Source organism: Oncorhynchus masou, chromosome 25, assembly GCF_036934945.1.
Source record: "Oncorhynchus masou masou isolate Uvic2021 chromosome 25, UVic_Omas_1.1, whole genome shotgun sequence".
NCBI lineage: Eukaryota > Metazoa > Chordata > Actinopteri > Salmoniformes > Salmonidae > Oncorhynchus > Oncorhynchus masou.
Window position 1 is genome coordinate 29,732,240 of NC_088236.1, and position 18,308 is coordinate 29,750,547.

Genomic DNA, 18,308 nt, shown 5'->3' on the forward strand with positions numbered 1-18,308 from the left:
CCAGTCACACACAGAGAGGGAGAAAGAAAGAGATTCTGAAAGAAAGGAAGAAAGCTGGAGTAGGGAGAAAGAGGGCAGAGAGGGAGTTGGGGTTATGGGGGATGTTAATGTTCACACACATTGCACCGATTGTGGATCTCACGTTCCTCTGTTGATCATTCAGCGTGCTGTGTTTTAGGGACCACCTGCTGTAGACATTTGACTGCCAACATTTTTCACACAATTCTACAATTCTTGGTTTGCAAATTACGTCCAGAGGTGCTAAGTACTCTCGGCCAGCAAACACTATTGGTGTGTCTGAGCCCTTAAGGACAGAGGGGGAGTGTTGCAGGCTTCAAATGCGCCCGCCTCTTTGAAGGTGTACTCACAGAGCAGTGCAGATGTCTGTGGAGAGATGTGTGCTGTGCTGCTGGGCCTGGCAGGGTGAGGGTTAACTCAATTTCAATTCCAGTCAATTCAAAAAGTGAACCAAACTTCAATTCAAATTCAAATGTTCCTCATTGAGAAGAATTGGAATGTTTGTTTACTTACTGAATTGACTGGAATTTAAATGGTATTGACCCCAACCATGGGGCCTGGTGGAATACGAGGGTTGGGCTGGGTATTCCTTCCTGGTCAAGCTCTCAGGAATCGCAGAGAGAGTGAGACAAGGGCCACTTGATACACAACATGACCAAAAGTATATGGACACCTGCTCATCGAACATCTCATTCCAAAATCATGGGCATTAATATGGAGTTGGTCCCCCCTTTGCTGCTATAATAGCCTCCACTCTTCTGGGAAGGATTTCCACTAGATGTTGAAACATTGCTGCGGGGACCTGCTTCCATTCAGCCACAAGAGCATTAGTGACGTCGGGCACTGATTTTGGGCGATAAGGCCTGGCTCACAGTCGCTGTTCCAATTCATCCTAAATGTGTTTGATGAGGTTGATGTCAGAGCTGTGTGCAGGCCAGTCAAGTTCTTCCACACCGATCTCGTCAAACCATTTCTGTTTGGACCTCACTTTGTGCACGAAGACATTGTCATGCTGAAACAGGACCTTCCCCAAACTGTTGTAACAAAGTTGGAAGAACAGAATCATCTGGAATGTCATTGTATGCTGTAGTGTTAAGATTTCCTTTCTCTGGAACTAAAGGGCCTAGCTCGAACCATGAAAAACAGCCCCAGACCATTATTCCTCCTCCACCAAACATTACAGTTGGCACTATGCATTGGGGCCAAACACAGATTTGTCCTTCGGACTGCCAGATGGTGAAGCGTGATTCATCACTCCAGCGAGCGCGTTTCCACTGCTCGAGAGGCCAATTGCGGTGAGCTTTACACCACTCTAGCCGACGCATGGCAATGCGCATGGTGGTCTTGCGCATGGTGGTCTTGCGCATGGTGGTCTTGCGCATGGTGATCTTGCGCATGGTGATCTTGCGCATGGTGTGTGGCTGCTCGGCCACAGAAACCCATTCCATGAAACTCCCGACGAACAGTTCTTGTGCTGACGTTGCTTCCAGAGGCAGTTTGGAACTCAGTAGTGAGTGTTGCATTCGAGGACAGACGATCCCGTTCTGTGAGCTTGTGTGGCCTACCACTTCGCTGCCGACCTGTAGTTGCTCCTAGACATTTCTACTTGACAATAACAGCACTTGCAGTTGGCTGGGGCAGCTCTAGCAGGGCAGACATTTGACGGTGCCACGTTGAAAGCCACTGAACTCTTCAGTAAGGCCATTCTACTGCCAATGTTTGTCTATGGAGATTGCAGGACTGTGTGCTCAATTTTATACACCTGTCAGCAAAGGGTGTGCCTGAAATAGCCGAATTCACTCATTTGAAGGGGTGTCCACATACTTTTGTATATATAGTGTATAAAAGGCCATTTTCTCCCCCCCCACCAAAACGTGTTTCCCACTGGTCACGGAAGAATAGAAACGATACACTATATCATTCTACCTAATATAAACCTAGTATCCACAGCCTTGCATGGTCAGCAGCCCAATTCAAAGCCCAGCTTGCGTGCTGTGCTGTTAGCACCTCAAATGTGACATGTGGCAAGTGCTTTGTCCTTTTTCATCATTTCCCTCCGTGGACTGTCTGTTTCATCACAGTAATTGGGTGAAACCAAGCAGTCGGCAGGCAGGCTGAGTACAGATGCAACAATGTGACAAACGCATCACCGCTTGAGGGATTGAAACAGGAAAACAAACAGCATTCTCACCAGCTGATCTGACAAAGCCACGCTAAATGAACACAGGGAAAATATCCCTGTGTTTCTGCTGAATCTCAGAGGAAGTTTATGGACCAGTGTGATGAACTACACAAAGAGATTCAAGACAGGATGTATCTATCCTCTGTGTTTTGTATCTCCAGTGTGTGTGTGGTGTGTGGTTCATCAAAGACAGTGTACGGATGTGTTGTCTCTACACTCTATTAAACCTCTTATGTTTGGTTAGTCCTGCACATCCTTTATACAGAAGCATTAAGTGTGTGTATGTGTTTGCTCAGCCACTCGATCCTTACCATTGATTACTAGGTACCCAGATTAGTGCCCTAACAGCCTCTTACTGTGTGTGTGTATGTGTGTGTGTGTGTGTGTGTGTGTGTGTGTGTGTGTGTGAGAGCCCCAGACTGAGATGTACTTTTACAACTGAGGCCAAATATTCAAGCCTGTTCACTGTCAGAATATCAGTACCACGCTATGCTTACATCTGTTACCCTGAACGATACCTGAGTGCCTGACCATAGCTCTAAATGATTTATAATCCCTCTCTCTATCTCTTTATTTCTCTTTCTTTCCTCCCTCCCTCTCCAGGCCTACGACTGGCAGAGCAGCTGGCTCGGCGTGAGGACGAGGCTAAGATCCGCCATCGTCTGGGGCTGTCTCTGTGGGCCAGTGGGAACCTGGAGGAGGCCCAGCACCAGGTAGACATCTGACCTCTCCTCACACACAGCATACACACTACACAGGGTTACACTTACACACTCACATCTGTATGTGTCGAGAGAGATCATGTATAGAAAGGGAGGAGAAGGAAAGTGAAAAATGATGGAGCGATGAGGGAAGAAGATGGCCTGATGGAGGGAGCGAAAGGAAGGTTGTTCACACCATTTTAGTTGTGTTGCCATCAGTTATTCATGTTGTTCTCATTTGTCATTCTGAGAAAGAGAGAGAGGGGGAAAGGGAGAGAGAGAGGAGAAACAACATTGTACATACCACAAATATGTATCTGTTTATTTAGATCCCATACTATTCGTGCTAGTATTTGCGCATTGCTAAAACACTGTACATAGCTGATGATTATATAACACTTGATAAGTCTTTATCTTTTTTAAAACTTTTTGAGTGCAAATTTACTGTGTCCTCACTTTTGTTTGTTTATTTCACTTGCTTTGGAATTGTAAACACATGTTTCCTATGCCAATAAAATTCATTTTGAATCAAACTGAATTGAGAGAGAGACAAAGGAGACAATTCTGCTTGAACGCAACTCAATTTGGTTCAGTTTATCCAGTTCCTGAATCTGTAGACTCTATCTTCTCTCTTTCCTCTCTGTCAACATCTAGTACAAGGACCTTATCCCCATACCCCTCAGGGTTACCCTGTCAAACAGATGTTGGCCAAAGCAACAGTATTTTGTCACACCCCAGTTCATTCCCAGGCAATTCAGTAATGTTTGGGATATTTTCTCCAGTCATTGTAGGGTGTGTTGTTGTTGTAAAAAGGAAAGGACGTAGTTGTTCTCAGAGTATAGATGAGATGATTATTCATGAGGAAGCAGGGAGGGTGGTACTGCTGGTGGTATAGCTATATGACCTTGGTAAATACCCTGACCCACTTCAGGGCTGATTTACATGTCCCACTATGCAGTATTACTGCGCTTGACATTCATACATCATCCGTACTGTTGGAATGAGATGACTTGGACCCATGTTCCTCTATATCCACATTTAAACACAAATGTTTTTGAATACCCTCACTCTGTTACGCCTTGTTCTCTGTGGGGGAGAGATTTCACCTGACGACACTTCAATCAGATTTGCGAGAATACATGGTGTCATTTTGTCACAGCTGGAGAGGATATGGGAATAATAGATGGAATGGAATGGATTTGATGTTTTACAGCTCATAACTTCCATCAGTGAGAGTGAACGTAGCCCAGGGGTAAGACATGGTGAGAGTCATTTCAGGAATCGCACATGTGCAACTGTCATGGTGTGAAAATGTCAGATAAATGTAATGTTAATCATCAGTTATATTGGTTCATAAAAGGCCAGTGGTGTAAAGTACTTAACTTCTTGAAACTCCCCATCCCGGATCCGGGATCGTGACTAAAGCCTCAGGCTCATTAGCATAACGCAACGTTAACGTTTTCTGAAAATCGCAAATAAAATTAAAATAATGCGTTTGCTCTCAAGCTTAGCCTTTTCTTAACAACACTGTCATCTCAGATTTTCAAAATATGCTTTTGAACCATAGAAATTGACTAATTTGTGTAAGAGTATGCAAAGCTAGCAATGCATTTTGAATAACATGTAGCACGCAACATTTTCACAAAAACCAGATAACCAAATAAATAAAATCATTTACCTTTGAAGAGCTTCTGATGTTTTCAATGAGGAGACTCTCAGTTACACACCAAATGCGCAGTGTTTCCTGAAAGCGTCTGTGTGTAGGAGAAATCGTTCCGTTTTCTACATTGCGCCTGGCTACTGAAACGAACCGAAATGCAGTCACCTACAACGTAAAACTTTTTCCGGATTAACTACATAATATCGACCGAAACATGGCAAACGTTGTTTGGAATCAGTCCTCAAGGTGTTTTTTCACATATCTCTTCATTGACATGCAGTTCGTGGAAGCTTGCTTTACTCTCTGTATTGTTTGGAAAAATACTGGCAGGTGACTTTTGCGCACCAATTTCGGCGCAGGACACCGGGCGGACACGTGGTAAATGTGGTCTCTTATGGTCAATCTTCCAATGATCTGCCTACAAATACGTCACAATGCTGCAGACACCTTGGGGAAACGACAGAAAGGGCAGACTCATTCCTCTTGCGTTCACAGCCATATAAGGAGATCATGACAAACAGAGCCTCAAAAATCCTTGTCATTTCCTGGATGCCATCTCATCTTGGTTTTGCCTGAAGCTCACGTTAAAGAGAACGCACAGAGAAGATCTTTGTATTTCTGGACACGTCAGAGTGTTTTCTTTCGAACAGTAGCAATTATATGCATAGTCGAGCATCTTTTTGTGACAAAATATCTTGTTTAAAACGGGAACGTTTTTCATCCAAAAATGAAATTGCGCCCCTAGAGTTCCAACAGGTTAAGTAAAAATACTTCAACGCACTACTTAAGTCGTTTTTTGGGGTATCTGTACATGACTTTACTATTTATATTTTTGGCAACTTTTACTTTTACTTAATGCACTTTTTACTCCATACATTTTCCCTGACACCCAAAAGTACATTTTGAATGCTTAGCAGGGCAGAAAAGGGTCCAATTCACACACTCATCAAGAGAACATCGCTGGTCATCCATACTGCCTCTGATCCGGTGGACTCACTAAACACAAATGCTTAATTTGTAAATGATGTCTGTGTGTTGGAGTGTGCCCCTGGTTATCCGTCATTTTTTTAAATAAAATAAAACGGTGCCGTATGGTTTGCTTAATACAAGGAATTTGTATTATTTACTTCTTTTTTTTGCCTCAGCCAGGGGTTCTATGACTAACGAGAACAGACCAGGAGTTAAAGGACAGCCTTGACGACAGCCCCTACCGATAGGAAATTGCCTTCTAGGCAGAGTTCCTCTGTCCAGTGTCTGTGTTCTTTTGCCATCTTAATCTATTATTTTTATTGGCCAGTCTGAGATATGGCTTTTTCTTTGCAACTCTGCCTAGAAGGCCAGCATCCCAGAGTCACCTCTTCACTGTTGATGTTGAGACTGGTGTTTTGCGGGCAGTATAATGAAGCTCCCAGTTAAGGACTTGTGAGGTGTCTGTTTCTCAAACTAGACACTCTAGTGTACTTGTCCTCTTGCTCAGTTGTGCACTGGGGCCTCCCACTCTTTCTATTCTTAGAGACAGTTTGCGCTGTTCTGCGAAGGGAGTAGTACACAGCATTGTATGAGATCTTCAGTTTCTTGCCAATTGCTCGTATGGAAGAGCCTTCATTTCTCAGAACAAGAATAGACTGATGAGTTTCAGAAGAAAGGTCTTTGTTTTGGCCATTTTGAGCCTGTAATTGAACCCTCAAGTGCGGAGGCTCCAGATACTCAACTAGTCTAAAGAAGGACAGTTTTATTGCTTCTTTAATCAGAACAACAGTTTTCAGCTGTGCTAACGTAATTGCAAACGGGTTTTCTAATTATCAATTAGCCTTTTTAAAATGATAAACTTGGATTAGCTAACACAACGTGCCATTGGAACATTGCTGAGGAGTGATGGTTGCTGATAATGGGCCTCGGTACGCCTATGTGTAACGGAGGTGAAACGGCTAGCTTAGTTAGCGGTGCGCGCTAAATAGCGTTTCAATCGGTGACGTCACTTGCTCTGAGACCTTGAAGTAGTAGTTCCCCTTGCTCTGCAAGGACCGCGGCTTTTGTGGAGTGATGGGTAACGATGCTTCGAGGGTGACTGTTGTTGATGTGTGCAGAGGATCCCTGGTTCGCGCCCGGGTATGGGCAAGGGGGCAGTCTAAAGTTATACTGTTACATTGATGCTGTTGACCTGGATCACTGGTTGCTGCGGAAAAGGGAGGAAGACAAAAGGGTGGTGAGTGAAACGGCTAGCTTAGTTAGCGGTGCGCGCTAAATAGCGTTTCAATCGGTGACGTCACTTGCTCTGAGACCTTGAAGTAGTAGTTCCCCTTGCTCTACAAGGGCCTTGGCTTTTGTGGAGCGATGGGTAACAATGCTTTGTGGGTGACTGTTGTTGATGTGTGCTGAGGGTCCCTGGTTCGCGCCCGGGTATGGGCGAGGGGACGGTCTAAAGTTATACTGTTACATATGTAGATATCCCATTAAAATCTGCCGTTTCTAGCTACAATAGTCTTTTACAACATTAATGTCTACACTGTCTTTCTGATCAATTTTATGTTATTTTAATGTACAAAAAAATGTGCTTTTCTTTTTAAAAACAAGGACAGTTCTAAGTGACCCCAAACTTTTGAACGGTAGTGTATGTATATTTTCAAACAGTCCATTTATATTTTCCAACGGGGCTATATATTTGGGTGAGGTTTTCTTCTCGTCTGAGTAGCCTCATTTCACTGCCAAAAATAAAATGTAGTGTTCAGCGAAATACAGTTGAAGTTGTAAGTTTACATACACCTTAGCCAAATACATTTAAACTCAGTTTTTCACAATTCCTGACATTTAATCCTAGTAAAAATTCCCTGTCTTAGGTCAGTTAGGATCACCACTTTATTTTAAGAATGTGAAATGTCAGAATAATAGTAGAGAGAATGAATTATTTTTGCTTTTGTTTATTTTATCACATTCCCAGTGGGTCAGAAGTTTGCATACACTCAATTAGTATTTGGTGTAGCATTGCCTTTAAATTGTTTAACTTTGGTCAAATGTTTCGGGTAGCCTTCCACAAGTTTCCCACAATAATTTGGATGAATTTTGTCCCGTTCCTCCTGACAGAGCTGGTGTAACTGAGTCAGGTTTGTAGGCCTCCTTGCTTGCTTTTTCAGTTCTGACCACAAATATTCTATGGGATTGAGGTCAGGGCTTTGTGATGGCCACTCCAATACCTTGACTTTGTTGTCAGTAAGCCATTTTGCCCCAACTTTGGAAGTATGTTTGGGGTCATTGTCCATTTGGAAGACCCATTTGTGACCAAGCTTTAACTTCCTGACTGATGTCTTGAGATATTTCTTCAATATATCCACATAATTTCCAGTCCTCATGATGCCATCTATTTTGTGAAGTGCACCAGTCCCTCCTGCAGTAAAGCACCCCTACAACATGATGCTGCCACCTCCGTGCTTCACGTTTGGGATGGTGTTCTTCGGCTTGCAAGCCTCCCCCTTTTTCCTCCAAACATAACAATGGTCATTATGGACAAACAGCTCTATCTTTGTTTCATCAGACCAGAGGACATTTCTCCAAAAAGTACAATATTTGTCCCCATGTGCAGTTGCAAACCGCAGTCTGGCTTTTTTTATGGCGGTTTTGGAGCAGTGGCTTCTTCCTTGCTGAGCAGCCTTTCAGGTTATGCCAATATAGGACTCGTTTTACTGTGGATACTTTTGTACCTGTTTCCTCCAGCATCTTCACAATGTCCTTTGCTGTTGTTCTTGGTTTGATTTGAGCTTTTCACACCACAGTACGTTCATCTCTAGGAGATAGAACGCGTCTCCTCCCTGAGCGGTATGATGGCTGCGTGGTCCCGTGGTGTTTATACTTGCGTACTATTGTTTGTACAGATGAACGTGGTATTTTCAGGCGTTTGGAAATTGCTCCCAAGGATGAACCAGACTTGTGGAGGTCTACAATTTTTTTTATTGAAGTCTTGGATGATTTCTTTTGATTTTCCCATGATGTCAAGCAAATAGGTACTGAGTTTGAAGGTAGGCCTCGAAATACATTCACAGGTACATCCCCAATTGACTCAAATGATGTCAATTAGCTTATCAGAAGCTTCTAAAGCCATTTTCCAAGCTGTTTAAAGGCACAGTCAACTTAGTGCATGTAAACTTCTGATCCACTGGAATTGTGATACAGTGAATTGTAAGTGAAATAATCTGTCTGTAAACAATTGTTGGAAAGATTACTTGTGTCATGCACCAAGTAGATGTCCTAACTGACTTGCCAAAACTATAGTTTGTTAAGAAGAAATGTGTGGTTTCTTCTTATCAAAGTGGTTGAAAAACAAGTTTTAATGACTCCAACCTTAGTGGATGTAAACTTCCGACTTCAACTGTAACAACACAATGTCAAATACAGGAAGCCTAGTCAAATAATTAACATCCAATCACATTAACCGTTACTTTCTCGCGGGAATTCCACTAACGGTCCGTATGTACCTGGGAAAGCACCAAACAACAGACAGGGACTTTGGACCATCAAAGAGGTGCGAATTTGATGAGAACTACATTGATTTGGCCTTCACTTATGTTGGGAGTAGTGTCTCTCTCCTCAGCCACAGTGTGTTTGATGTGCAAAAGTACTATCTCACAACTCAATGAAGCCTTGTACTCTTGCACAGACATTTAGAAACAAAACATGCCAATTTGGAAAATAAGCCACGGGAGTTTTTTCAGTGATAATTAAGATGACTTTCGAGTAAGATTAACAGATATAAAAGCAACAGATACCATTAATAAGAAGGGGTTAAACGTGTCTTATATGATGAGCTACTGAGTGGACAGGCAAGCCCCATACTATTGTGGAAGACTTAATTCCTGCTGCGGCGGATATGGCTGGGACCATGCTGGGGGAAAAGGCACAAAAAACAGACAATATACAGACAAAGCCTTCATCAAACAACGCTGTTTCACAACGCATCAGTGACATGGCAGGAGATGTTTTGAAACAATTACTGCTTCGCATACAAGCCAGTCAATTCTATGCGCTACAGCTGGATGAGTCAACAGACGTGGCGGGCCTGGCACTTCTCCTGTTATATGCCCGTTACGTTTATGGGGGGGTCAATTAAGGAAGACATCCTCTTCTGGAAACCAGGACAGCAGGAGAGGATATTTTTAAAGTACAGGACAGCTTTGTGACATAAAATGGACTTTGGTGGTCAAGATGTGTTGGTATCTGTACTGATGGCACAAAAGCCATGACAGGAGACATAGTGGAGTGGTAACGCGGGTACAAGCAGTTACTCTCTATGCCACTTGGGTCCACTGCCGCTTCTACCGAGAGGCTCTTACTGCCAAAGGAATGCCTGACAGCTTGAAAGACATTTTGAACACTACAGTGAAAATGGTTAACTTTGATAAGACAAGGCCCTTGAACTCCTGAATATTTTCTGCACTGTGCAATGATATGAGCAGCGACCATGTATCGTTTTTTCAACATACAGAAGTGCGCTGGTTATCAAGGGGCAAATTATTGACACGTTTTTTGGAATTGAGAGACTTTACTGACCATCATTTTCACTTGTCTAACGTCTTGCATGATGACGAGTTTCTCACAAGACTGGCCTACCTGGGTGAAATTTTTTCTCGCCTGAGTGATCTGAGTTTAGGTTACAGGGACTCTCCGCAACTATATTCAATGTGATGGACAAAATTGAGGCTATGATTTAGAGGTTGGAGCTCTTCTCTGTCTCCATTAACAAGGACAACACACAGGTCCTTCCATCATTGTATGATTTTTTTGTGTGCAAATGAACTCAAGCTTTTTGTGTGTAAATGAACTCAAGCTTAGTCAATGATGTGAAATTTGATATAGCAAATCACTTGAGTGAGTTGGGTGCGCAATTAGGCAGGTACTTTCCCGAAACGGATGACACAAACAACTGGATTCATTATCCCTTTCATGCCCTGCCTCCAGCCCACTTACCGATATCTGAACAAGAGAGAGCCTCATCAAAATTGCAACAAGCGGTTCTGTGAAAATTGAATTTAATCAGAAGCCACTGCCAGATTTCTGGATTGGGCTGCACTCAGAGTATCCTGCCTTGGAAAATCGCGCTGTTAAGACTCTGATGCCCTTTGCAACCACGTACCTATGTGAGATTGGATTCTCGGCCCTCACTAGCATGAAAACTAAATACAGGCACAGTGTAGAAAATTATTTAAGACTGAGACTCTCTCCAATACAACCCAACATTGCAGAGTTATGTGCATCCTTTCAAGCACACCCTTCTCATTAACCTGTGGTGAGATATTCACCATTTTTGATGAACAAATAAAGTTTTATATGTAAGATGGCTAAATAAAGAGCAAAATTATTGATTATTATTATTATTATATTATTATTTGTGCCCTGGTCCTATAAGAGCTCTGTGTTACTCCCACGAGCCGGGTTGTGACAAAAACTCACACTCATTCTTACATTTATTAAACATATTGTATAGTGTGTGTGGCAGGCTTACAATGATGGCAAAAAACAGCATTTGAGAGTGCGCCGACCCTGGTGCTAGAGGGGGTACGCAGCTGGAGGATGAATGTTTGAGGGGGTACAGGACTGTAAACAAGTTTGGGAACCACTGCTCTAGACTAACTTTTAGCTTCACGTTCTCAGAGGTAAGCTTGTCGCTTTTGGTCTCCAATTTGGTAAGCCGCTTATCGATGTCGGTCAACGACGTTTCCATATCCTTTATTTTTTGGGGTTTCTGTCACGATAGTTGTTTGTAGTGTTGCGATAGTTGACTGGACTTCTGTCATAAATTCAGCTCTTAGACTTGTGGAACGAAGTTTGGTCCTGAAATCCGAGCGTTTCTGCGTGGATGGTGAATAATATCTCCATAACGTTAGCATCTGCCATCTTGTTGCTAGTCTTTGTCGTGTCTTCTTGTTTACCGCTTCGTCTCGTTTTCCCGGTTCCAGACATATCCAAGAAGGCCACCCAAACGTTGCTAGAGCCAGTCGGTGTGAAAAGTGTGTTCTGGTTTAGACAGATAAAAGGTTAAAACAGTATCAAGTCTTAGTGAAAATGCCTCGGAACACATCTTTACATTACATTACATTTACATTTAAGTCATTTGGCAGACGCTCTTATCCAGAGCGACTTACAAATTGGTGAATTCACCTTATGACATCCAGTGGAACAGCCACTTTACAATAGTGCATCTAAATCATTTAAGGGGAGGTGAGAAGGATTACTTTATCCTATCCTAGGTATTCCTTAAAGAGGTGGGGTTTCAGGTGTCTCCGGAAGGTGGTGATTGACTCCGCTGTCCTGGCGTCGTGAGGGAGTTTGTTCCACCATTGGGGGGCCAGAGCAGCGAACAGTTTTGACTGGGCTGAGCGGGAACTGTACTTCCTCAGTGGTAGGGAGGCGAGCAGGCCAGAGGTGGATGAACGCAGTGCCCTTGTTTGGGTGTAGGGCCTGATCAGAGCCTGGAGGTACTGCGGTGCCGTTCCCCTCACAGCTCCGTAGGCAAGCACCATGGTCTTGTAGCGGATGCGAGCTTCAACTGGAAGCCAGTGGAGAGAGCGGAGGAGCGGGGTGACGTGAGAGAACTTGGGAAGGTTGAACACCAGACGGGCTGCGGCGTTCTGGATGAGTTGTAGGGGTTTAATGGCACAGGCAGGGAGCCCAGCCAACAGCGAGTTGCAGTAATCCAGACGGGAGATGACAAGTGCCTGGATTAGGACCTGCGCCGCTTCCTGTGTGAGGCAGGGTCGTACTCTGCGGATGTTGTAGAGCATGAACCTACAGGAACGGGCCACCGCCATGATGTTGGTTGAGAACGACAGGGTGTTGTCCAGGATCACGCCAAGGTTCTTAGCGCTCTGGGAGGAGGACACAATGGAGTTGTCAACCGTGATGGCGAGATCATGGAACGGGCAGTCCTTCCCCGGGAGGAAGAGCAGCTCCGTCTTGCCGAGGTTCAGCTTGAGGTGGTGATCCGTCATCCACACTGATATGTCTGCCAGACATGCAGAGATGCGATTCGCCACCTGGTCATCAGAAGGGGGAAAGGAGAAGATTAATTGTGTGTCGTCTGCATAGCAATGATAGGAGAGACCATGTGAGGTTATGACAGAGCCAAGTGACTTGGTGTATAGCGAGAATAGGAGAGGGCCTAGAACAGAGCCCTGGGGGACACCAGTGGTGAGAGCGCGTGGTGAGGAGACAGATTCTCGCCACGCCACCTGGTAGGAGCGACCTGTCAGGTAGGACGCAATCCAAGCGTGGGCCGCGCCGGAGATGCCCAACTCGGAGAGGGTGGAGAGGAGGATCTGATGGTTCACAGTATCGAAGGCAGCCGATAGGTCTAGAAGGATGAGAGCAGAGGAGAGAGAGTTAGCTTTAGCAGTGCGGAGCGCCTCCGTGATACAGAGAAGAGCAGTCTCAGTTGAATGACTAGTCTTGAAACCTGACTGATTTGGATCAAGAAGGTCATTCTGAGAGAGATAGCGGGAGAGCTGGCCAAGGACGGCACGTTCAAGAGTTTTGGAGAGAAAAGAAAGAAGGGATACTGGTCTGTAGTTGTTGACATCGGAGGGATCGAGTGTAGATTTTTTCAGAAGGGGTGCAACTCTTGCTCTCTTGAAGACGGAAGGGACGTAGCCAGCGGTCAAGGATGAGTTGATGAGCGAGGTGAGGTAAGGGAGAAGGTCTCCGGAAATGGTCTGGAGAAGAGAGGAGGGGATAGGGTCAAGCGGGCAGGTTGTTGGGCGGCCGACCGTCACAAGAAGCGAGATTTCATCTGGAGAGAGAGGGGAGAAAGAGGTCAGAGCACAGGGTAGGGCAGTGTGAGCAGAACCAGCGGTGTCGTTTGACTTAGCAAACGAGGATCGGATGTCGTCGACCTTCTTTTCAAAATGGTTGACGAAGTCATCTGCAGAGAGGGAGGAGGGGGGGGGGAGGAGGATTCAGGAGGGAGGAGAAGGTGGCAAAGAGCTTCCTAGGGTTAGAGGCAGATGCTTGGAATTTAGAGTGGTAGAAAGTGGCTTTAGCAGCAGAGACAGAGGAGGAAAATGTAGAGAGGAGGGAGTGAAAGGATGCCAGGTCCGCAGGGAGGCGAGTTTTCCTCCATTTCCGCTCGGCTGCCCGGAGCCCTCTTTACGTAGCCATGTTGAAACCGCACCCGTGTTGGATCATTCTTGATGCTGCGTTTCAGTTCCTGACACAAACCGGTGCGCCTGGCACGTACTACCATACCCCGTTCAAATGCACATACATCTTTTGTCTTGCCCATTCTCCCTCTGAATGGCACACGTACACAATCCATGTCTCAATTGTCTCAAGGCTTAAAAACCTGTCTACTCCCCTCCATCTACACTTATTGAAGTGGATTTAACAAGTGACATCAATAAGGGATCATAGCTTTCACCTGGATTCACCTGGTCAGTCTGTGTCATGGAAAGAGTTCTTCATGTTTTGTACACTCATTGTAAATGTCCTATACCCCTTTACAGCATGTAGGTAGGACATTGCAGACACAGCACTTTTTAGTTTTCTTTTAATCTGTGCTGGGTGAGGTTAGGCCAATGGGGAGCCAGTGTGGGAAATTCGTTTCCCTCTTAATGGGATGTCTGTGTGCCCAGCAATCAGCCTGCAGCCCTATCAGCAGAATCAGCCAGGACAACAAGCACTAAGGCTGCACAACCACACTCTGCTCTCTCTCACCCTCTCTCCTCTTGTCTGATATACTTTACTGGCTGACCTTGGGGATAGACCTGGCTAGGTGTAACCACCTCACCATTCACACACACATACATACCTGATTCATTCCAATTCCATCCCTTCCATGTGCCAGTCCCAGGGCAGCAGCTATCTGAATGATTGGTGTGCGTAGTTTCGTGTCAATGGTGGCCTCTTACAGACTGGAGTTGGAGGTGGAACATTCTCAGTCATCTTAAAGGCCTGCCAACAGAGGAGGAATAGGAAATCAATACCAACTCCCATGAATCAGCACTCCTGGCTGGCCTGGACTGCTAGTGTGCAACAGCACCACACTCTGTCTGCCCTCCCACCTCTCCCCCCTCTCCCTTTCCTTCTCCCTCTCCAGCCTAATAGTGTCTGGGACTGAACAGAGAAAATAAGTCTTGAGAGGGCTCAGGGAGACATAGTGTTCTGTGGACACACTGTTTCCCTCGAAGACATTGTGTGTCTTGGAAGCCCAGGCGATGGCTTAGCATCTTCAGTTCCCTCTCTCTTGTCTGGGTGGATGAGATGAGAGGGGAGGGTGGCTGTGTTGAATATCAGAGCTGTGTTTAAGAGAGGGAGCTGAGGGAGCTGTGCTGACATCAAATATAATTTACACTGAGGAGGGCTTCTGCCATCTAGTGTCTTCTTTCTGCCACTGCATGTCTCTGTCTGAGCTCTTATCTCTCTTCACTGTTCATGGAGTGAACAGTGAACAGAGGGTGTACTATGCAGTAACTGATCGTTATCTGTGGTTGTGTTATTTGTCCTGCAGCTCTACCGAGCATCTGCATTGTTTGAGACCATTCGTCATGAGGCCCAGCACAGCACCGACTACAAACTTTCTCTGTTTGACCTGCAGACCTCCTCCTACCAGGCACTCCAGAGGGTCCTTGTCAGCCTAGGTATTGTTTCCGCGATCCATTGCCCACATTCCGTTCTCACCGTCCTTCCCTCTTTCTTTCATTCTGTCTGCTATTCTCTTACTTTCTTTTCATGTTCGTTCCTATTTTTACCTATTTGTTGCAAAATATTTATACTACTAGACATTTGTACGTGTTCACTCTCTGATAGCTAGAAAATCTAGCATTGACCTTTGACCCTCTGCTGTCCAGGCCACCATGACGAGGCATTGGCAGTGGCAGAGCGGGGTCGGACGCGGGCCTTTGCTGACCTGCTGGTGGAGAGGCAGACAGGCCAGCAGGACTCAGACCCCTACACCCCAGTCACAGTGGAGCACATCCTGGACACGGTGAACAGCCAGAGGGCCCTAGTGCTCTACTTCTCCATGGCTGCTGGGTACCTGTACAGCTGGCTGCTGGCTCCAGGAGCAGGTAAGACCTGGGGGAGAGGGAGGCGGATATCAACTAACTCAGTTCCTCTGTGTGCTGATACAATGAACTGTAAGGGTACTATGTAAATCTGTACAAATCTATTATGCCACATTATACAAAACATTGTACAGACACAAAACACACACATACACACTCAATCAAACAGTGAATTTCATCTTGATTGTGCTTTGTTTAGCTGTGAGTCCTGGAGGGCATGGCTTGTGTTCAGAGGGTAAGGAAGCCTTGCCTCTAAGGGCACCTGCTGATGAGCCATGGTAACCGAGAGTGACAGAGCCAAACAGCACTTGCCCAATGAATCAACATCCTCACACACAATTCAACAGGCAAACACACACACCTACTCTTGTGCGCACACACACACACATAATCTCTCACACAAACAAGCTTTGCTGCCTTTAGTATTGAGTAGGCTACTCCATAGCCTTTCTCTCTCACCAAAGAGAATAGAGGGGGCTTTGAAGCCCAGTCAGAGCTCTCGCCTGACTGACAGCTCTGGCTGCCAGGGAGAATTCTAGCCTGTGCTTCTCTTTTAGCCCTACTAGACAAAGTGTGAATGAAAGCTGTGAGCCATAATAACACACGCCCACCAGCCTTGATCTGGTTGATAAAATCCAGAGCCAAGGCTGCCGTGTCTAATAGTAGTAATATAGACGGGTGTCGTACTGCAGAGGGAAATGAAAGGTTGAAAGAGCTGCCTCTTGCCTGAGGTCACCATTCCTGTAATCAGCCCTCTGATCTGTCTCTCCCCCCTGGCAATCACAGGCATATAGCTGGCATACACATAGCACAGGACCTGGGTAAAAGAACCCTTAATCAGTAAAGGGACTCCTCTAATAAATGAACTGGTGTACAGCCTGTCTGCCAACTCACAGATGTGAACATATTCCAAGCCTAACTCAACCCCCACACTCAGTATCTACCACCACCACTGCTGTGGTAGTCCCCCCTCCTCCCTCCCTTCTCCTCTAACATCTCAGCTCCCATGGCACAGAGCAGATGGCACAGGCAGCCACTCTTATATTTTATTGAACGTTATTTGTTTATTCATTTTGCTCTGCAGATGTGCTAGTAAATGTAGCGTAACTTAGTTTTACAGCGTGCAATCTCTACATATGTTCTCTTATTGTTAACACGTTTGGTGGGCTGAAGACGACTAAACTGGTTTTATTACACTTTCATTGTAGCGGACTAAGTCCACTAGTGCTGTGTGCATCATGACATAGTCTATTGTAGTACTATTCATTTTCCCATTGTGATATGACCGATACGTTTAACTTAATCAATAATCTCTTTCTCCTTTTCTTTTTCTCTCTCTCCTTCTCCAAGGCATCCTGAAGTTCCATGAGGTGTACTTGGGAGAGGGCGTGACAGAGGGCGGGCCAGACCTCCATGATGGCGGGGGAGGGGGTGTGGCCAGCGGCTCGTCTCTGGAGCAGCACATTGCCAGTGCTCGGGAGGCCCTGGGAGTAGAATCCTACTACAGCAGGTAACACACACACACGCACACCTCCACCACTTGGAGCTCAGAATATACCATGCATGCTATAGAGTGGGCACTGGCTGATGCACATAGAGGGATGCTGTTCTGTATGCAGTCTCAAGGAGTCATTCTCCCGAGTGCATGGTGTGATGACAGGACCCCGATATCTGTCTAAACAACTGCTCTCTGCTCCCACTGGGAACCAATGAGACAGAATAATGGCTCTCTGGATGCCCACTGGACTCACTTAACAAATACTGTCTGGGACTGGGAGACAGGAAAACACAGCAGACAGGTTACTGAGGGCAGAGGAGAGGAAGAAGATAAGAGATGAGGAATGCAGAGAGATACAGAGGGAAATGGATGGAGTGATATGCAGTAGTGGGAGGAGTCTTGTTAGACTGTCTATGCGTAATTTGAAGTGACCTTGAAAAAGGAACAGTTATTGACAAATAAATTAAGTGAGCACTCAAACTGCAGGTTTACTTCAGGGCACTGGTTGGAACCCCAATTATTTTCCAATCGTTTAGTTCTGAACAGAACCACTATTTTTTGGGTTGGCAGGAAGCCGGATCCTACAAAGCACACACACACTGGCAAAGATTTTCAGCTGTTAGGCAGACAGGGGAAGATGTTTCTGTGACAGAGTGAGGACTTTGTATGGACACTTTGATGCTGTTTTTTGTGGGACTGAATTGTATTAACTGATAACAATGTTATTAACCAATTCTCATGCTTTTAATATACCGTTCTGTACCGGCACAGTTGAGATCACTTTCTTCCTGTTTCTGTTCCTCTAAATGTTTTGTTATTTCAAGTTTTTGGTAAAATAATGGCCTGCCCAGCATTTTAGTGCATGACTCTAAGCATGATGGGATGTTAATTGCTTAATTAACTCAGAAACCACACCTGTGTTGAAGCACCTGCTTTCAATATACTTTGTATCCCTTATTTACACAAGTGTTTCTGTTATTTTGGCAGTTGCCTGTACATTTTGCTTGATTTATGCAACATTTCAAGTTTTCAAATTAGGATTCAGCCTTCAGTGGCCATCCAGTGTGCCCACTGCCAATCCCCAGCCTGCCGTGCCCTCCTGCCCCATTACTGAGTCATTTACTGCTCCAGTGGAAGGAAGCCTCACACCACTACGCCTGGCTAGCCACAATATGGCACCACTTATTGCCCCATTTACTTTTCA

General features: G+C 45.2%; 1 protein-coding gene across 2 annotated transcripts in view; it reads left to right on the forward strand.

Moving 5' to 3' along the window:
- The window catches only part of LOC135514089 (tetratricopeptide repeat protein 28-like), a 225,495-nt gene that overhangs the window by 189,819 nt on the left and 17,368 nt on the right, over window positions 1-18,308 (forward strand). For both annotated transcript variants that reach the window (XM_064937284.1, XM_064937285.1), the window contains exons 9-12: window positions 2,804-2,913; window positions 15,051-15,180; window positions 15,391-15,609; window positions 16,957-17,116. In XM_064937284.1, coding sequence (XP_064793356.1) covers window positions 2,804-2,913; window positions 15,051-15,180; window positions 15,391-15,609; window positions 16,957-17,116 — 619 coding nt within the window. The remainder of the gene's footprint in view (window positions 1-2,803; window positions 2,914-15,050; window positions 15,181-15,390; window positions 15,610-16,956; window positions 17,117-18,308) is intronic.